The sequence below is a fragment of the Oncorhynchus kisutch genome, linkage group LG4 (genome assembly GCF_002021735.2).
Source record: "Oncorhynchus kisutch isolate 150728-3 linkage group LG4, Okis_V2, whole genome shotgun sequence".
Lineage (NCBI taxonomy): Eukaryota > Metazoa > Chordata > Actinopteri > Salmoniformes > Salmonidae > Oncorhynchus > Oncorhynchus kisutch.
The window spans coordinates 24,638,926-24,657,387 of NC_034177.2; the positions used below are offsets into that span (position 1 = coordinate 24,638,926).

General features: G+C 44.9%; 1 protein-coding gene across 2 annotated transcripts in view; it reads left to right on the forward strand.

The window, feature by feature from the left end:
- Positions 1-11,235, forward strand: part of LOC109889299 (zinc finger protein ZFPM1-like) — a 90,514-nt gene extending 79,279 nt beyond the window's left edge. Inside the window, exons 5-9 of one of the 2 annotated variants that reach the window (XM_020480632.2) lie at positions 2,860-2,965; positions 3,340-3,564; positions 4,452-4,682; positions 4,868-5,110; positions 6,238-11,235. In XM_020480632.2, the coding sequence (XP_020336221.1) occupies positions 2,860-2,965; positions 3,340-3,564; positions 4,452-4,682; positions 4,868-5,110; positions 6,238-8,696 (3,264 nt within the window). In that variant the 3' untranslated portion in view covers positions 8,697-11,235. The remainder of the gene's footprint in view (positions 1-2,859; positions 2,966-3,339; positions 3,565-4,451; positions 4,683-4,867; positions 5,111-6,237) is intronic. The other variant, XM_020480633.2, reaches the window with a different exon arrangement.
- Positions 11,236-18,462: the final 7,227 nt, after the last annotated feature.

Below are 18,462 nucleotides of genomic sequence, written 5' to 3' on the forward strand. Positions count from 1 at the left end.
ATGTATGTATGTATGTATGTATGTATGTATGTATGTATGTATGTATGTATGTAAACCGTAAGAATCTACGTAGTACACACACTGTTTGATAGTGGGATGAAGGCTAAATCTACTGGAGGATGGGTAGGCATTTTATTATTTCCTCTGCTTTAATTGAACCGTATATAAAGCTGAATTGATCTGAGTCGGGGTTAGACTTGGGGTTAGTGCATGGAAAGGTTTCTCCCTTCATTTCCACCTCCAGAGGAGAGCGTTTGGGGAGAGAGAAAATTATATTTTCATTTTATACTCAGCAATGACCAGGCTATGGAATGAACGAATAGAGAAATGAAATCAGTCGAGCATCATTTGCATTCAAGTTTTATCGGCGTGAGAGGAGGGCGTTTTTGGGAGTGATAAGGAGAGGGCGTCGCAGACTGGGTTGGGGGTGGGGGGTGAGGTGCATGTGCACGTAGGCTTTGTGTGTGTGTGTGTGTTGAAGGTGGATATGGGGAGGCTGGAGGGTGTGTGTGGGGGTGGGTTAATATCAGACCAAATAATTAGATTCGCTATCGTCTCGGCGGCAGCAGTGCGGGGATCAGGCAGATTAAAGCCCGGCTGGGCTGATTAATATTCATGAGGGACGAGGGTCCGGACGAGGGGGCTTAGACTGCGCCTCAAAGACTCCCTCACTGAGGGGCTTAAAGCGCTCTCAAAGTGCCTGGGTCCTAGGGAGACCGCAAGGGTGAACACAGGCAGTGCTGAGCAACATTAACTTCTCTTCTTAGTCTTTTAGTTCTCCTAATACCCCTCCCTCGCTCTCTCCCTGCTCCTTGGGAAATGTGTTTCAATCAGTGGGGCTGGCCACTATGAATTGTGGGATAGTTTACGGCAGTAGTGGTGGAGTGGGCTGCCTACTAGGTGGATGTGTTGTGTTCAGAGGTAAGAACTTGCCATTTGATTATGTTTAATTTGATACTGTGCTTGTTGAAAATGTCCTCCAGGCCAGAGAAATGTGATACTAGAGGCTTCTCTGCTCCTCTTAACTCAACCATCTTTAGCGGCCATGGCCTCTGTTGGCTTTGTTAATTACACATCCTAATCAAACTGTAATCTTGCCGCATGCCTTTTAGTTTTCATTATCTGTGTTGGTTCCAGACAGCATTTAAAGTCCCAGTGCAGCCAGGGCCCAAAGCCTGATCAGAGTCAGCTAAATCATCATCTCCACCTCATCTTCGCTCTGGTCGTCTCTGAGAATATCTCAGATAGAGGTAGATAAGGATGCTTGGATAGAGATTATTATTATTATTTTTGTGCATTTGTTCATACTGTCCAAAGACCCTCTTCAATCTGTTGTATGGCTCTATTTTTCTGTCTCATACACTTTCCTTCAAAGTCGGACCACACTGGCCCTTTCTTCAGTGAATAGCAAAGCATCATGATAGATAGATTTGTGATAAATTAGTCTGAAACAAATTAGCAGCACTTATAGCTCAGACGGCTCCAGCATTGGGTTCCAAATTAAAACAAAAGAAGCCGTATCTCTACATCAGCGCAAGTTCTCCATGAAATACAATACGCAGCGTCTTTAGGCTAGAACAGACTGATTCAGAAATAATCTACACTTTCCTCCCTCGCCTCCCAACTTGCCCCATACAGTATACACTCCTTTACACAAAAACATTTCCTTTACACAAAAACGTTCCCCTCATATTCTCTCTAAATGTTCCAGTCAATGTGGTACCATGTTGGAATATGTGTACCCCTGTAGCAAGCAGATTGACTGACTGACTAACTGGCCGTAGTTGTCCTGAAGCAGTCTGTCAGGGCTGCTGCTGCTGATGCATGACTGCTTCCACCTAGTGGAGCCAGAGTGTTCTGTATGTCCTCAGGCCTCCATGCAGTGGTAGCACCTATAGGCCTTGTGCAACTATACTGAAGTTGTGAAGCTCAACCTAATGCTACTGTGTTTTATTCCATACTCTCATAAATGTATTATAGAACCTCACAAAGACTACATTTTTCTGGGACTGCTGTAAGTTATTTGGTTATGAATGCACAATGCTTATCTGTGCCATAACACACAGAAGTAAGTAGATGCGTGTGGGTAAGTGTCTCATGTAGACACACAATGTCTGTGGGAGTGATTGTCAGGTGGAATGCTCTGTGAACTTCAGCTGAACAAAGACAAGATTGTGCAGAGGATGGCACAGGTGTGTGTTTCTCTCTGGTCTGCCCTACTCTGGCTACAGCCTCACTTACACATGTGCAACCACTGACACACATTCTTCAGCACACACGCTCATACACACACACACACACCGCGAGATGATGACCTCCCTCTATTCACAATCCTTTTGTCCCATCATGTATTGAGAGAAGTTCCTGAGAGGGCGTCCGGGTGAATAGGAGCACTACGACCTCATCGGATCTCCTTCCTTACCTTTTCTTCTCCTTTCTCCTGGGGTCTCTCTGTTCCTTCCCTCTTTCTCACTGCTGCTATTTATAGCTCTTTTCTGTGAGTCTTTGTTCAGTCTGTGCCCCTTCCTGTCCCTCTATGCTTCTGATTGCCCGTGTTAAGGGGCTTCCCCTTCCCACTGAAAAATATCCTTTTATTGCACGCTATGGTCAATGTGCTTTAAAACAGTAAATTCAGAGGACGTTGTCAGGATTCATTCATTGTTAAACCTCACTGTTCAGTACAGTATGTCTTTGCCATCAAATGTAAAGAGGAGTATATTTCTATATATAAAAGGTTTGTCTGAATAGACTTGGCAATGTATGTGAGAATCAGAAGTTATGTGATGTTAGATGATAATTGTCATTTGACCCTGTGTTTCCAGAAATCTGACAGCCTCTGTATGTTTATTTGTATGTCAGCAGATCTCCAGGCTGATGTTGGTGTGTGAAGACGATAACGGCTGGCTCAGTAGAGTCCCGCTAACATCCGATGCCACAGCTGCCAACTGTACCATCTACAGTCAAGGTAGTTAACCAACAGACCTGATCCCAGAAATGCCAAACCATCAACACAGCCCACATACATATAATGCACCATTTACACTGTTACATTCTAGTCATTTAGCAGACACTCTTCAACGAAGCAACTTACAATCAGATATCTCTTATCAGAGTGACCCCATAAAGACACCATACAGAGATCTTTTTCACCTACTATAGATTAGTATACATTCCATAGATATCATACTGTACGATACCATGTGTGTAATTCTAGTACACGCCCCAGGTGTGATGTGTGTAGTTCTTTTACAGGCCCCAGGTGTGATGTGTGTAGTTCTTGTACAGGCCCCAGGTTTAATTTGTGTTGTGCGGCTCTCTCTCTCTCTCTCTTTTCTCCAGGTGAGGAGCTGTATTGTAAGGTGACCCAGGACATCTCCACAGGTGACAGTCTGTTGGCCACACTGTCTCTCTCCTCCGCGAAGCAGCTGTCCTCGTCTCAGACCCAGGATGTGGTGGTGAAGGAGGAGCCTACAGGTGTCTACCCAGCTTCTCTCCACTCTGAGATACAGCTCCTCCCCCAGCAGGCTGGGATGGCAGCCATCTTGGCCACGGCAGTTGTCAACAGTGAGTGTCAGCTTGCCAAGAATAATGTGGGTGTGTATGTGTGTGCGCACTGCATGCGAATGTGCATGCATGTATTTGTGTTCTTCGTGCCGTTTAGTCATTAGATGCGTAGACAAACACTACACGTGTACAGTTATACACTTTCCATGTAAACCACAGACACTGAGGGACTCAATGAAGACCAACAGTTCACCATGCCACATTTCCTCATTCACCCAGTACACCAGAAGGTGGCAGTGTAACTCCTCTGCACTGCCTTGTCTCAGAGGTAGACTACATGGTAATTGCGTTCACGCTCCTTCATTAAGTCCCTTATTGGCAGTGTAGTGTTGTCGGCAGCAGGAGCAGGCATGGACATTCTGTGATGAGTGCATGATTAATCACCATATCAAGCTAAAGGGTAAAACATGATCATCCGTATCCCCGCTTCCTGCTGTAGGAGCACTCTCCTGAGGACTGTTGGTAATTATGGATGTTATCAAAAATAGCCTGTAACACCAGCCCTGACACCAGATCAGTATGATTACCCCACACGGGTGGGCGCTCGCTCCCACAACCTCTGTGCTCTCGTTGCCTTGGAGACCCCGGAGCAATATCGAGTGCTTGCTCGTTCCGCCACTGAATCGATCATGTGACTGGTGTGAACAGGTGTGTGTGGTGATGTGTGTATACACATGGATGAACATCATGTGTACATGAAAGTGTATGTACTGAATGTAACATTGTAACGCGTAAGCAGTGAAACGTTAAACATGCAATTTTTTTTAAGAATGAACATACGCTGCTCTCTTTCTTGCATTGTTTTTAATTATGTATGACAGATTTGATAAATGATTGGTTGTTGTAGGGATAGAGTTTACAGTTGTGTTTGTGTTTGATTGGTCCAGAGGACATCTTCCCGTGTAAGGACTGTGGGATCTGGTATCGCAGTGAGAGGAACCTCCAGGCCCACCTCATGTACTACTGTGCCAGCCGGCAGAAGCAGCAGGCCTCCTCCTCCCCCCCACTGGACAAAGCCAAGGAGTCCTACCCCAACGAACGTGTCTGTCCCTTCCCACAATGCAACAAGAGCTGCCCGAGCGCCAGCTCCCTGGAGATCCACATGCGGACACACAGTGGTGAGACCTGTCACAATACATTCCTTTAGCTCTTTCTCATAGCAGACCAAGGATCGAGTGAGAATATGCGTGAATATTCCTCTTTTAATAATACCTTGTAAACAGACCTTTTTCTTCAGCTGTTATAAGGGGAAGACAGTCAATTTAGTTAAAATATTAAAGATATATATGTCCTGTGCCTGTAGGTGAGCGTCCTTTCGTGTGTCTGATCTGCCTGTCAGCCTTCACCACTAAAGCCAACTGTGAGCGTCACCTGAAGGTACACACGGACACGCAGAACGGAGTCTGTCACGGCTGTGGCTTCGTCTCCACCACGAGGGACATTCTCTACAGCCACCTGGTCACAAGTCACATGGTGTGTCAGCCCGGCTCATGCAGTGAAGTGTACTCCCCCGGCCCCGGCCTGCCCAAACTGCCTCTGTCCACAGGTAAACACACAGACAGACTGGATCATGTTGTTTACTATCCCAGTGAGAGGATAATAGCCCTGCCTTTACTTCAGAACAGAAACTACATAGACGACTACATCAAGCTTGTGACTCTACAAGCTTGTTGGATGCGTTTGCAGGTTGTTTTGGTTGTGTTTCAGATTATTTTGTGCCCAATAGAAATGAATGGTAAATAATGTATTGTGCCTGTTTGGAGTCACTTTTATTGTAAATAAAAATAGAATACGTTTCTGAACATGTGGGTGCCCACTTTGATTGCAGATAATCAAAAATGAATTGTGAATAATCATGATTGAGAAAGTTACAGATGCACAAAGCTCATACCCCCCCCCCCCCCCCCCCCCCCCGACCCACCCCTGTTATTGGTAACGGTGGGATGTTAGCATGTTTTGGGGTTATGATATTTGTGTATCTGTAACTTTCTCATTCATGAATTTCTGTACTCATGCTAGGATCCACATGAATGTATTCATATATATATATATATATACAGCTGTATTCTTATTATTGTGGTCCTGTATGGCTCATTTGGTAGAGCATGGTGATTACACCCCCAGGGTTGTGGGTTTGATTCCCGAGGGCACCCATTTGTAAAATGTATGCACACATTACTAAGTCGTTTTGGATAAAAGCGTCTGTTAAATGGCATATATCATTATTATTCTATTACATCCAACACATTTGTAGACTCACACGCTAGATGTTGTCATTGAGTGCTCGGAATATGGGACCAAATACTACGCTTTTAACTAAATGTAATACGCTATAAGTGAATTTACTTATAACATACTTATAACACCTTCAGATGGGGGGACTAGATACATAAAGTGCATTCATTTCTAAAAGTAAAACAGATATGAAAATACCCTCAAATAAAAGGTGACTTTCTGTACAGTCACCTTATAAAAGATTTGATCTCAAATTCAAAATGCTGGAGTATAGAGCCAAATTAAAAGTTGAAGCTTCACTTTCCAAATAAATACATTTGGGAGTGTATGAAGATTTGGTCCTATAGGCTATAGTGCATAACCACCAGTGATTTCATGTCATGTTTAATAGTAGGAAACACATTTCTAATAATATGTCTCTGTCACTCTCTGTGGCAGGTCTAAGTCCTGGAGACTCCGGTGTTGTGTTGAAATGTCAGGTATGTGGCCACATCACAGACTCGCCTGCTCAGCTCCAGCAGCACGTTCGCACACACCTGGAGGTGAGGGTCCCGGCCGAGAGGAGCCCCACACCCCGCCAGACCACCCCCTCCTCGGCCGACCACCCTGAGCACCTTGACAGGGAGCCCCCCGCCTGCGTACCCCACCCTGACTCCTCCAGCCCTGGGGCCAATGGGAGCTCAGCCACCCCGCGAGGCTGCAGCCCACCTGACCAGCTCCCCACAGACATCAGGATTAAAGAGGAGCCGCATTCGGACTCTGAGAATGAGGGGCAGGAGGAGGAGATGGAGGAGGAGCGGGTGGAGAAGAGCCGCGGACACAGAGGTACAGGCTCCTCTCAGACCTCCACCTCCCCTATGAGTCCCTCTGCTGTGGCTGTGAAGGCAGAGCCAACCAGCCCGACCCCTGGCTCCAGCCCTGCCCACCTGGGAGGAGCTGGCTCAGTGCTCCCTGGAGAAGACGTGTTCCTACCCCAGTACATGTTCAGCCAGGAACCAGCCATCCTACCCCAGGCCTCAGAGATACTGGCTAAGATGTCTGAGATGGTCCACAGCCGGCTGAAGCAGGGCCAGGTCCCCACTGGGGCAGCGCCAGCCTTCTACCCCGCTGGCACTACAACCACTGTCCAGAAGGGGGCCACCTGCTTCGAATGTGACATCAACTTCAACAACATCAACAACTTCTATGTTCACAAGAGGCTGTACTGCTCCAGCAGGCACCAGCAGGGAGACGTGGCTGGCCCAGTGAAGGAGGGGGCGTCGGGGGCCACAGTCCCCTCAGTTGGACACGGTTCATCCCCTCAGGCTGGATCAGGTAGTCGGGCAGCCTCAGCCTCCCCCAGTGACTCAGATCCTGTTCCAGGCAGCACTGCCACGCAGGGCAAGCTGGTGGAGGTGAAGAGTGAGAACCCTGGGGTGAAGGAGGCTGTGTCCTCCTCTTCCTCTGAGGGGGAGGGTGGAGGAGGAGGAGGCCGGGCCAGCGAGTGCAGCCAGAGTCCCAGCGGCTCAGCAGAGGACCAGGAGGATGACCCCACCAGAACCTTCTGTCAGGCCTGCAACATCCACTTTAGTCGCCATGAGAACTACACAGTCCACAAACGCTTCTACTGCGCATCGCGCCACGATCCGTCCAACCAGCGGTCAACCGCCGGCAAAGCTACCTTCCTGCCTCAGCCCATCCGAACACGCAAGAGGAAGAAGATGTATGAGATCCATATGGCTCGGACTGAGGCCCTGGCCAACGCTGCTGCTGCCTCTCTCTCTGCCCCTGGCCTGAGCCTGGCTGTGAAGCAGGAGGCTGCTGCCTCAGTGGAGAGGGTCCTGGAGTCCCCAGTCCCAGCCCTAGCTCTGGGCCTGCGTCCAGCCACCTCCCGTAGTACCAGCCCTGACAGAGACGGCCCCATTGACCTGAGCAAGAGGCCCCGTCTAAGGGAGGCCCCGCGGGGCAGCAGCATCTCTGCTTTGCCCCTCACTGACTACCACAAGTGTACCGCCTGCAGCATTAGCTTCAACAGCATTGAGAACTACCTGGCCCACAAGACCTACTACTGCCCAGCCACCACCCTGCAGCCCCACACTCTGGAGACTCTCCACAGGCTGAAGAGACCAGCATCCATCTCCCCCAAGAGCAGGGCCCTGGAGCGATCAGACGTCCACTCTGATGCCAAAGGGCTGCTCACAGAGAAAGCTCCTCGGGGGGCCTCGCTCAGCCCTCACCTCTCTGCCTTACCTGGATCTGGCTCTGAGGCTACATCACCTTACAGTGTCCCTGCAGCCAAAGGCCCAGGCTCTCCCTCTGTGGTCTGCCCCTACTGCCCTCCCAATAGGGCGGTGACCTGTGACCTGGTGGAGCACTTCAGATCCATGCATGGCCTGGTCCTGAGCCTGGAGGGCCAGCCAGCCGTCATCAGCCCCAGCCTGAGCCCTAGGGATGGGACCCCTGCCACCCCGCCCAAGCTGGTCCTCCGAGCCTGCAGGGACAGCATCAATGGCCGGATCAGAAGGGACACTGTCTCCCCATCCTCTCCCCTGGTGAACGGTAGCCCCCTGGGACACCATGCCGGGGGTGGCAGCTCCCCCAAGGCACCCCCTCCAGCTGTGTCTCCCACCAGGTCCCTCCCCCTGACTGTGTCCCCTGTGCCTGAGGTGCTGAGAGAGGTGGGGGTTCTGAATCACCAGGTTGCTGTCACCCTGCTCCCAGACAAGGCGTCCCTCACACTGGGTCTCCCACTCCCTGTTCCGGCCCCTCCCACACCCAAGACCCTCCTGATCCCCCCTGTGCAGAACGGTAACACCCGCTTCTGCCGGCTGTGCAATATCAAGTTCAGCAGCCTGTCCACGTTCATAGCCCACAAAAAGTACTACTGTTCCTCCCACAGCGCTGAGCACGTCAAGTGAATGGAGCCCCAGTCTGTGTCCCCTCCAAGGCCCAAACCCAGCTATCCATTCTTGTCAGTGCCACCAAGGCATGGCACCATCTCTGGACTGTATGTGTTTGAAAGTGTGACTGTTACTCGCCAGGCACTGGGTCGCTTCTCGCTCCCAGTATTGTTACTATGTTAACATATTTCTCCTTATGGGTCAAAGTTTCTATTACACTAAGAGCTGAGATGCGCTACCTGCACACACAGTTGTGCCCACGTATCCCTTCCCACCCACCTCAATAACTGAAACCCAGCCCTCTTTCTCACCTCCAGGGTCCACAGAATGTTGAAAATGTGACTTTAGAGTCAACATTTAGTCTCCTGAGCAAGTTTAATTGAATTGTTTGTATTACAGTCATCTTTATTTGATTATGATTGTTTGGAGCATTTCTTGCTGATGAAACTCGCTTTTCCTGAGCTGTTGATGCTCTAGATCAGTCAGTGAGTAGGGACAACTATTGTCCCCCAGGGCCCTCTAGTGGAGCTGACTATCTCCACTCTTTTATTTCTACTTACCTGTGCATAGTGTATGATGTTTTAAAATAATTCTTTATGCTTTTGTTTGAACACTGGCTGTTTTGCTAACTAGAAAGCTAAAGCATTTTAGCTGAATTACAGAAATGAGTATCACATGGTTAGCCTACCAATTACAGAGGAAATATTTGCAAATGGATAGATTTGGTTTTCCTACAACACAATTACATTCTCTTAATGGAAGGAAAACATGTGAACTATTTATCTTTGAGTCCTCACTGATTTAATGTCAACAGAAATCTACCTAGCGTCTGAAAATATTTGTATTTTTTATTTGTATATTTTTCATACTGTTCAAAGGAAGTGTTTCAATCTCGGCGTGTAAAGGTGTTTTTGTAAGTGTAGATATGTAATATCTTTCACAGTAATCACTGGGATGACACTGAACCTTATTTTCCTTATTGTCAGCATTTCTTTCTTCTGCTCTTCATCAGGAAAGGTTAAAACTTTTCTGCTTTCCTCCAGTATTTGGTCATTAGGTAGAAGCCTATTTTTCCAGATAAATGATTTGATGTAAGTTTTAAACTGGTATTATTATTGGGTAGAAGGAAGGTGATTGGACCTGAGTACCAGGATGAAGACACAGCACTTCCTCTTCCTCTATGCCCCCCCCCCTCTCCCATCAGACCTGACCCTTAACCCACCATCCCCCTACTGTATCATTATATCCCTACTCTGCAGCTGCTGCTTTACCACCATCTGACTTATGTGATGCTTGAATTAGACATGGGGTCAGTTTAAATCAATGTGGATTTATTGACAACTCTTAGAGCAGTGGTATTCAATGTCGGGGGAATTGGCTTTTTTTTGGGGGGGGGGGGAATTAGGAGTATTGTATGGGACAATATACAAATATTTTTGAGAATGACCATTAGGAAAATAAAACTGTTGATTAAATGTATTTTATTGGTTTCTTTTCATTTTGATAAGAGATGAAATTGCAATGAATTGAAGGTTGTTGTTTGTTGATGTAAAGATACAATTTTCCAGATTTTAAGGCTGTGTCATTAGATTTGGGGTGGGGTCGCAAGAATTCTGGCAGAAAGATTTGGGACCTTGTTGACAAAGTCTGAATACCACTGTCTTGGAGTGTGTGCTCATTCTGTTTTGTTTTTCCAGTAATGAAGTTTTAAAAAAGTTAAAAACGGGAGGTGTAAGAGAGAGATAGACAAGAACATATAGACGTATTTCGCAGATTGTTGAGAGACGTACACAGTAGATGGCTCCTAAAACTGTCATGTGTAAAACACAAACACACATGCATCCTTGGTTTACAAAGTGGTGTTGAATAGACCTGCGAAATGCAATCTTTCCTCTGTCAGAACTTGCTATACTGGCACAGCCTTACCGTAGGACTGAGTTAGTTTGTTCTGTGCTCCACTATCCTCACCTCTAATGATGATTTGAATGGATCTGTATGTTACTTGTGATGTCCCCTTTCCTTCCCTGTGTTACACAGGCAGATGTTTCTCTGCTCTAAAAACTGGAAAACAAAATGGTGGTGAAATTGAAAGTTGAGTATTTTTGCTCTGTTGTGGTTTTGAACAGTGCGGTATCAGTCATATCTTACCCAAGAGTGTTTACAATTGCATTGCTTCCTCTTTTCTCAAAGAGATTAGCATTTTCAATAAGTCACAAATCGAGGAAATCAGTGCTGAAAACCATTTTGAATCCCATTTATATTGCACTGTGTTGTTCAAATGTGTTGAATGTTTTCGTTTTAGAGGCTTTTTTGTAAGGTATTTATGTTTTTACAGCACTTTTCCTCTTCTAAACTAATCCCTTGAAGGACTTGCTGATCAATTTCAACCTTTTCACGTGAACTAAAATGAATTAAAACATTTTGTGAATGATTACAAATGTCAATAATGGAAAGTAATAATGAATGTCAGACTCTTCTTCTTTCTTTTGTCAGTTCCACTACACACTTGTCCAAACTATGCATGGGAAATAAACGTCCTGAGAGACATTAAACAGTTTCAAACTTCTATCGTCTTTCACATTGACCTGGTCCACCCACAATTTACCTCTTCTCCTTTTATCTCTCTTGGCTTTTATAATGCTTTCCACAATAGATTTCAGGTCACACAAATCATTTATCTTTTTATATAAATTATTGTGTGCATTTCTGTGAATACGTGAGCCTCAGGACTCGATGAATCATCTCCACAGTGCCGACATGCTTTTTCTCACGGAATGATTTCATTATATTTCCTGTTGAAGAAATGTATTATCCCCAAAGTCTCAAGGCTATGCCTATTTAGTACTAACGATGCATTCAGGCTCTACTATTCTTCTTTTATAACTAACAGAACGTAGGTTGTGGACATACTGAAATCTTTCATTGAATATGTCTCTCTACTTATCCATTTCCCGCAGTGAGTTTGAAATGTGTTGAAATTGAACATTTTCACCACGACAAATGTTTACTCTAAATTATGGAAAAACAACATTAACATCCAGAGCAGCATCCATATCATTTTTCAGAAAGCTTGTCGATTCCTGGGGTCAGTATCGACTACAGTCAGTATTGATGGCCAATCAGCAAAAAGCTTCTATAAGCAACAAGATGGGCTATTTGCTAAACATTGTCACATCAGATGGATAGATTGTGCAAGTCAATTGTTAGCAGCATGAATCACCAGTGTTATTAGGTGAGCGGCACTCTTGTGTGAATCTAATTCTGTCTTATTGACCTTTTAAAGCCAAATGCCACACTCAGAGCCTGTATTATTATGTTATTTTTTTCTGGGTAAAAACTCTTGTTTGACAGTTCCCAATACCATGGAGTGGAGCAATGACCACTTATCACAGTACACACAGTCTTTAGAGTGATTGCTTCATATTGTTGACTGATTCTAAGCAATCAGACAAAGTCGTTCTGTATCTCTGAATTGGTCTATAATCAAGCTCTTAGACTGAATGTTTACACCTGTGCTCACTGCTTTGAAAGTTCTTAACACACTGTCATGACTATTCCACCTGGTCTCAGAGCATTAAGTATTATTCTGTACGTAAATCCGAGAAACTCAATTTAGTATGATATGCCACATTTCATTTGGTACGTATTAATTTGTGGATGTCGATCACCCTTTTCGTATTATATGTTACGAATTACAATTTGTTTGATATGTAACCGAAAGTTTGCAAGATCGAATCCCCGAGCTGACATGGTAAAAATCTGTCGTTCTGCCCCTGTTCCGAGGCCGTCATTGAAAATAAGAATTTGTTCTTAACGGACTTGGCTAGTTAAATAAAGATAATACATATATATATATATATATATATGTTACGAATTTTCAAAACATACAATATATTCAGAATTAGGAAAAATGTACAATATATTACGAATTTGATATGTTACAAATTCTAGCTAGGTGGTTAACATTAGCTAGGCTACGGGTAAGGGTTAAGATTAGGGTTAAGTTTAGGAGTTAGGTTAAAGCAACATTTCCCAAACTCTCCTCAGGAGCCCAAGTTCTGCACGTTTTGGTTTTTGCCCTAACACTACACAGCTGATTCAAATTTTCAAAGTTTGATGATTAGTTGACTATTTGAATACGTTTTGTAGTTCTAGAGCAAAAACCAAAACGCCCACCCTGACCAACCACTCTACTTTTGTTCTGTCTTATGTAACCATACCATATCATCATATCAGTAACATATCATACTAATTTGAGAATCCCAGATTTACATTGACTATGTTACGTCTAGTCTATGAGACCAGGCTGGACTATTGCCATGGTAATTTCTGTATTTGGACTACTTGTTCTATTTTTGTTTGCATGGTTATGATATAAATGACAGTATTCATTATGAAGCACATTCTTTTGTGCGTGCATGCACATGTGTTTCTGTGGACACCAGTCTATGACTCTGTGGGTGCATGTTAGTGTGTTTGTGGAACGTGATTTTGTGTGTGTGTCAGTGGCGGTCGGTGCCATTTAAGATTAGGGAGGATGTTATTTTTTTATGTGCAAGACCTTATTTCTATTACAGCATATTGGATTGCTTTTATTCATATTCCAGTCAGCCAGCTCAATGTAACACCGAGAGGTTTAGTCTACTATATGATACTAAAATTTTCCCGATACCCATCATGATGTTGCTACAACCTAGCCTACAAATTAACGTTTATAACGTAGGTGCACAGGTCGAGAGACAAATTGGAGTAATCAAGGTGACAGACAGTGATACATTTAATACCGCCTTGCACACTCTTGCCTGCATCTACAGTAGCTGATCTGGGCCACAATCATTAGTCCCAACTGGTGCAAAATATTCCGTTTTGCAACTAAGACAAATGCAGGTAGGTCCATTCCCATTTAGTTCTGATTGCTTCTGTTTAAGAAACGTTTTGCAACAATTGGCGGAATGAAAACTCCCTTATTACCTGCACACAGAGTTTACTTTCATGGCAACCGCATACAGCATTGTCACTTTGCTCGTTGTATAATTCCTTCTTGCATCTACGTGCTCTCCTCCTCTCACCTCATAACACAACAGCTGTCTGTGACCAGGCGGAAAAAAAATCTCCAAGCCAAACCTTCATACCATAACCGCTAACCACTACATCGTTCGTCGTCACCATATTAGCTAACATCATAGCTAGTCAACATAGCTAACTTCTATAATTATCGTGTTAGTAAACCCACAATTCAATCCATGTGTACAATCATACAGTAGAGTGCACAGCAAACAGTTTAGCAGTTACACCAGTGGGCCCTGGTGGTAATACATTTATAAAACCGAACCTTCCCAGTTGCCGTGTTGGATAGCCTTAGCCAGCTAGCTAACATAAATCTAATTCCTCTCTGTTGAGTCAGGTTGTTGAGTAGGCTAGCTAAAGTAAGTGAAAGGTAAACTAAGAAGAATAAAAAATATATAGCTAGTTCTCTCTCGCTCTCTGCTACTTCTCCTTAATTTCTGAAGAAATGAATATGTTAAACTGTTCAACTATTGTTTTTCTCTCTCTTTGAGTCAACTACTCACCACACTTTATGCACTGCAATGTTAGTTAGCTGTAGCTTATGTTTTCGTTTTAGGGAAGACCCAGATTCAGACGGTGTCCAAGTAACAAATGCTTATTACTAGAACAGGGGGCAGGCAAAATGACAGGTCAAGGGCAGGCAGAGGTCAGTAATCCAGATCAGAGTCCAATAGGTACAGAACGGCAAGTAGGCTCAGGGCAGGCAGAATGGTCAAAACCGGGAAACCAGGAACTAGAAACCAACAGGAGCAAGGGGAAAATTGCTGGTTCTGTAGGCTTGACAAACAAAAAGAACTGGCAACAGACAAACAGAGAGCACAGGTATAAATATACTGGGGAAGATGGGTGACACCTGAAGGGGGGTGGAGACAAGCACAAAGACAGGCGAAACAGATCAGGGTGTGACAACTAGATGAATTGTCTGATCCTTTGATTGGATGGACTACATGTCAATTCATGCTGCAAGAGCTCTGATAGGTTGGAGGATGTCCTCCGGAAGTCATTATAATTACTGTTTAAGTCTATAGAAGGGGTTGAGAACTATGAATGAGCCTCCTAGATTTTGTATTGAAGTCTGACTTGGGACCAAAGTCAGCCCACGAGACACACTGGTTGAATCAATGTTGTTTCCAAATAAGTTGAACCTATGTGGAATAGGCATTGAATTGACATCTGGGAGGCCACTGTTATTTTTCAACTGGCATTTACATAACAAATGGATAACTATGAACTTTAAAATCTTCTCAAGAAGCAGCATTCTTGATGATGGAGAGTTTGTGGATTCTGCTCGTTCCAAGTCTGTAGTTTCACACTCCTGATGGAAACACAATTGCACTAGAGCTAACATTAACATAAAACACTGGTGACCCACTGGTGTCCTTAGTCGAAATGCAGCATCAGTGGAGAAAAGTGACCCACTACTCCTCCCCCTTGGCTTGTCTCATCCTGAGTGAGTGGTTTGGTGGTTGGGTTACTGACCTTTATTTCGCAAAGTCCTTTTAACACCCCACAGTCCACACCTCAGCGCCCCTCAGCCAGTGTTTCAGCCTTTTGCTTACAGGTCGCCTCCCCTCCAGCCCTGGCCCACATCCTCACCTCACATCGCTGTCTGACTAGCTCCACGTCAAGACAGGCAGGATAAAAATAAAACTGTTTTTTCACAAAACATTGAAAAGAAAGGGACTGGTATGTGACTCAAATTCTATACTGCCCCCTTCTGGGCACTTGTGATAGAGGACAGATATTAGACAGACCCATTGTGGATTTTTCTGTGGATGTAAAGTGACGGAGACGTTAATCTCGTCCCCTCTCTTTGTCAAACCTCTCTCTCTCTGTCTATAAGAGGTAGCCTTGGGACAAAGTTATGTAGACGTCGAAGTGGAATCCAGGGGAAATGATTTAGTCAATATCTGCTTTTGCGTGTTTGATAGACTCCACAAGCTAAATATGTTGTACATTTCAGTGATGTAGTATTGTGGAGAAATGTTGTTATGACTTGTGAGGAATGTAGCTACCTCTGCTTCTGGCTCAAATCAAAGTAGATTGGTTGTGTACACAGTTTAGTAGGTGTTATAGCGGGTGCAGTGAAATGCTTATGTTACTAGCTCCTAACAATGCAGTAAAATGTAAAAAAATTAAATATCACTAACAGTAATCCAAATGCCATCTATACTTATACCAACTGGATTCATTTACAGTTCACAAGATATATTAAAAATGACATGTACAGCAGTATATGTTTTATTTATTTATTTAACATGTACAGTGCATTCAGAAAGTATTCAGACACCTTGACTTTTTCCAAATTTTGTTACAGCCTTATTCTAAAATGTATTCATATTATTTTCTCATCAACCTACACACAATACCCCATAATGACAAAACAAAACAAGTTTTTAGAAATGTTTTGCAAATGTATTAAAAATTCAAAATTAAAATATCACATTTACATAAGTATTCAGACCATTTACTTAGTACTTTGTTGAAGCACCTTTGGCAGCGATTACTGCCTTGAGTCTTCTTAGGTATGACACTACAATCTTGGCACGCCTGCATTTGGGGAGTTTCTCCCATTCTTCTCTGCAGATCTTCTCAAGCTCTGTCAGTTTGGATGGGGAGCGTTGCTGCACATCTATTGTCAGGTCTCTCCAGAGATGTTTGATCGGATTTAAGTCCGGGCTCTGGCTGCGCCACTCAAGGACATTCAGAGACTTGTTCCGAAGCCACTCCTCCGTTGTCTTGGCTGTGTGCTTAGAGTCGTCCTGTTGGAATGTGAACCTTCGCCCCAGTCTGAGGTCCTGAGCTCTCTGGAGCAGGTTTTCATCAAGGATCTCTCTGCGCTTTGCTTAGTTCGTCTTTCCCTCGATCCTGACTAGTCTCCCAGTCCCTGCCGCTGAAAAACATCCCCACATCATGATGCTGCCACCACCACCATGTTTCACAGTAGGGAAGGTGCCTGGTTTCCTCCAGACATGACACTTGGCATTCAGGCCAAAGAGTTAAATCTTGGTTTCATCAGACCAGAGAATCGTGTTTCTCATGACCAGGGTCCTTTGATGCCTTTTGGCAAACTCCAAGCGGGTTGTCATGTGCCTTTTTACTGAGGAGAGGCTTCCATCTGGCCACTCTACCATAAAGGCCTGATATGTCTGATTGGTGGAGTGCTGCAGAGATAGTTGTCCTTCTGGAAGGTTCTCCCTTCTCCACAGAGGAACTCTGGAGCTATGTCAGAATGACCATTGGGTTCTTGGTTACCGCCCTGACCAAGGCCCTTCTCCCCCGAAAGCTCAGTTTGGCTGGGCGGCCATCTCTAACAAGAGTATTGGTGATTCCAAACTTATTCCATTTAAGAATTTTAAAGGCCACTGTGTTCTTGGGGACCTCCAATGCTGCAGAAATGTTTTGGTACCCTTCCCCAGATCTGTGCTTCGACACAATCTTGTCTCTGAGCTCTACGGACAGTTCCTTTGACTTCATGGCTTGATTTTAGCTCTGACATGCACTGTCAGCTGTGGGACCTTATATAGACAGGTGTGTGCCTTTCCAAATCATGTCCAATCAATTTGTTTGCGAAATAGGAAGCCAATACTAGATTTAATTTTGGATTGGAGATGCTTAATGTGAGTCTGGAAAGAGAGTGTACAGTCTAACCAGACACCTAGGTATATGAAGTTGTCCACATATTCTAAGTCAGAACTGTCCAGAGTAGTGATGCTAGTCGGGTGGGAGGGTGCGGGCAGCAATCGGTTGAAGAGCATGCACTTAGTTTTACTAGCATTTAAAAGCAGTTGGAGGCCACGGAAGGAGTGTTGTATGGCGTTGAAGCTCGTTTGGAGGTTTGTTAGCACAGTGTCCAAAGAAGGGCCAGATGTATACAGAATGGTGTCGTCTGCGTAGAGGTGCTGAGATTTTGGCCGGGGTAGGGGTAGCCAGGTGGAAAGCATGGCCAGCCGTTGAAAAATGCTTATTGAGATTATCGATTATCGTAGATTTATTGGTGGTGACAGTGTTTCCTATCCTCAGTGCAGTGAGCAGCAAGGAGGAGGTGCTCTTATTCTCCGTGGACTTTACAGTGTCCCAAAACATTTTGTAATTAGTGCTACAGGAAGCAAATTTCTAGCCTTAGCTTTCCTAACTGACTGAGTAAATTCGTTTCTGACTTCCCTGAAAAGGTGCATATCGCGGGGGCATGCTTATTTAAGATGGAGAGGAAAGCACTTTTGAAGAGCAACCAGGTATCCTCTACTGACAGGATGAGGTCAATAACCTTCCAGGATACCCGGGCCAGGTCGATTAGAAAGGCCTGCTCGCTGAAGTGTTTTAGGGAGCGTTTGACAGTGATGACGAGTGGTCGTTTGACCGCGGACCCTATACGCACGCAGGCAATAAGGCAGTGATTGCTCAGCAGAGGTGTATTTAGAGGGAAAGTTGATCAGAATTATATCTAAGAGGGTGCCCATGGTTACGGATTTAGGGTTGTACCATGTAGGCTCCTTGATAGCTTCTACCCCCAATCCATAAGACTGCTGAACAATTAATAAAATCACCACCGGATAATTTACATTGAACCCCTTCCCTTTTGTACACCGCTGCTACTCGCTGTTTGTTATCTATGCACATTCACTTGTAGGCCCTCATGCTGGCCCTCACCTACATGTACAGATTACTTCAACTAACCTGTACCCCCGCACACTGACTCGGTACCGGTGCCCCCTCT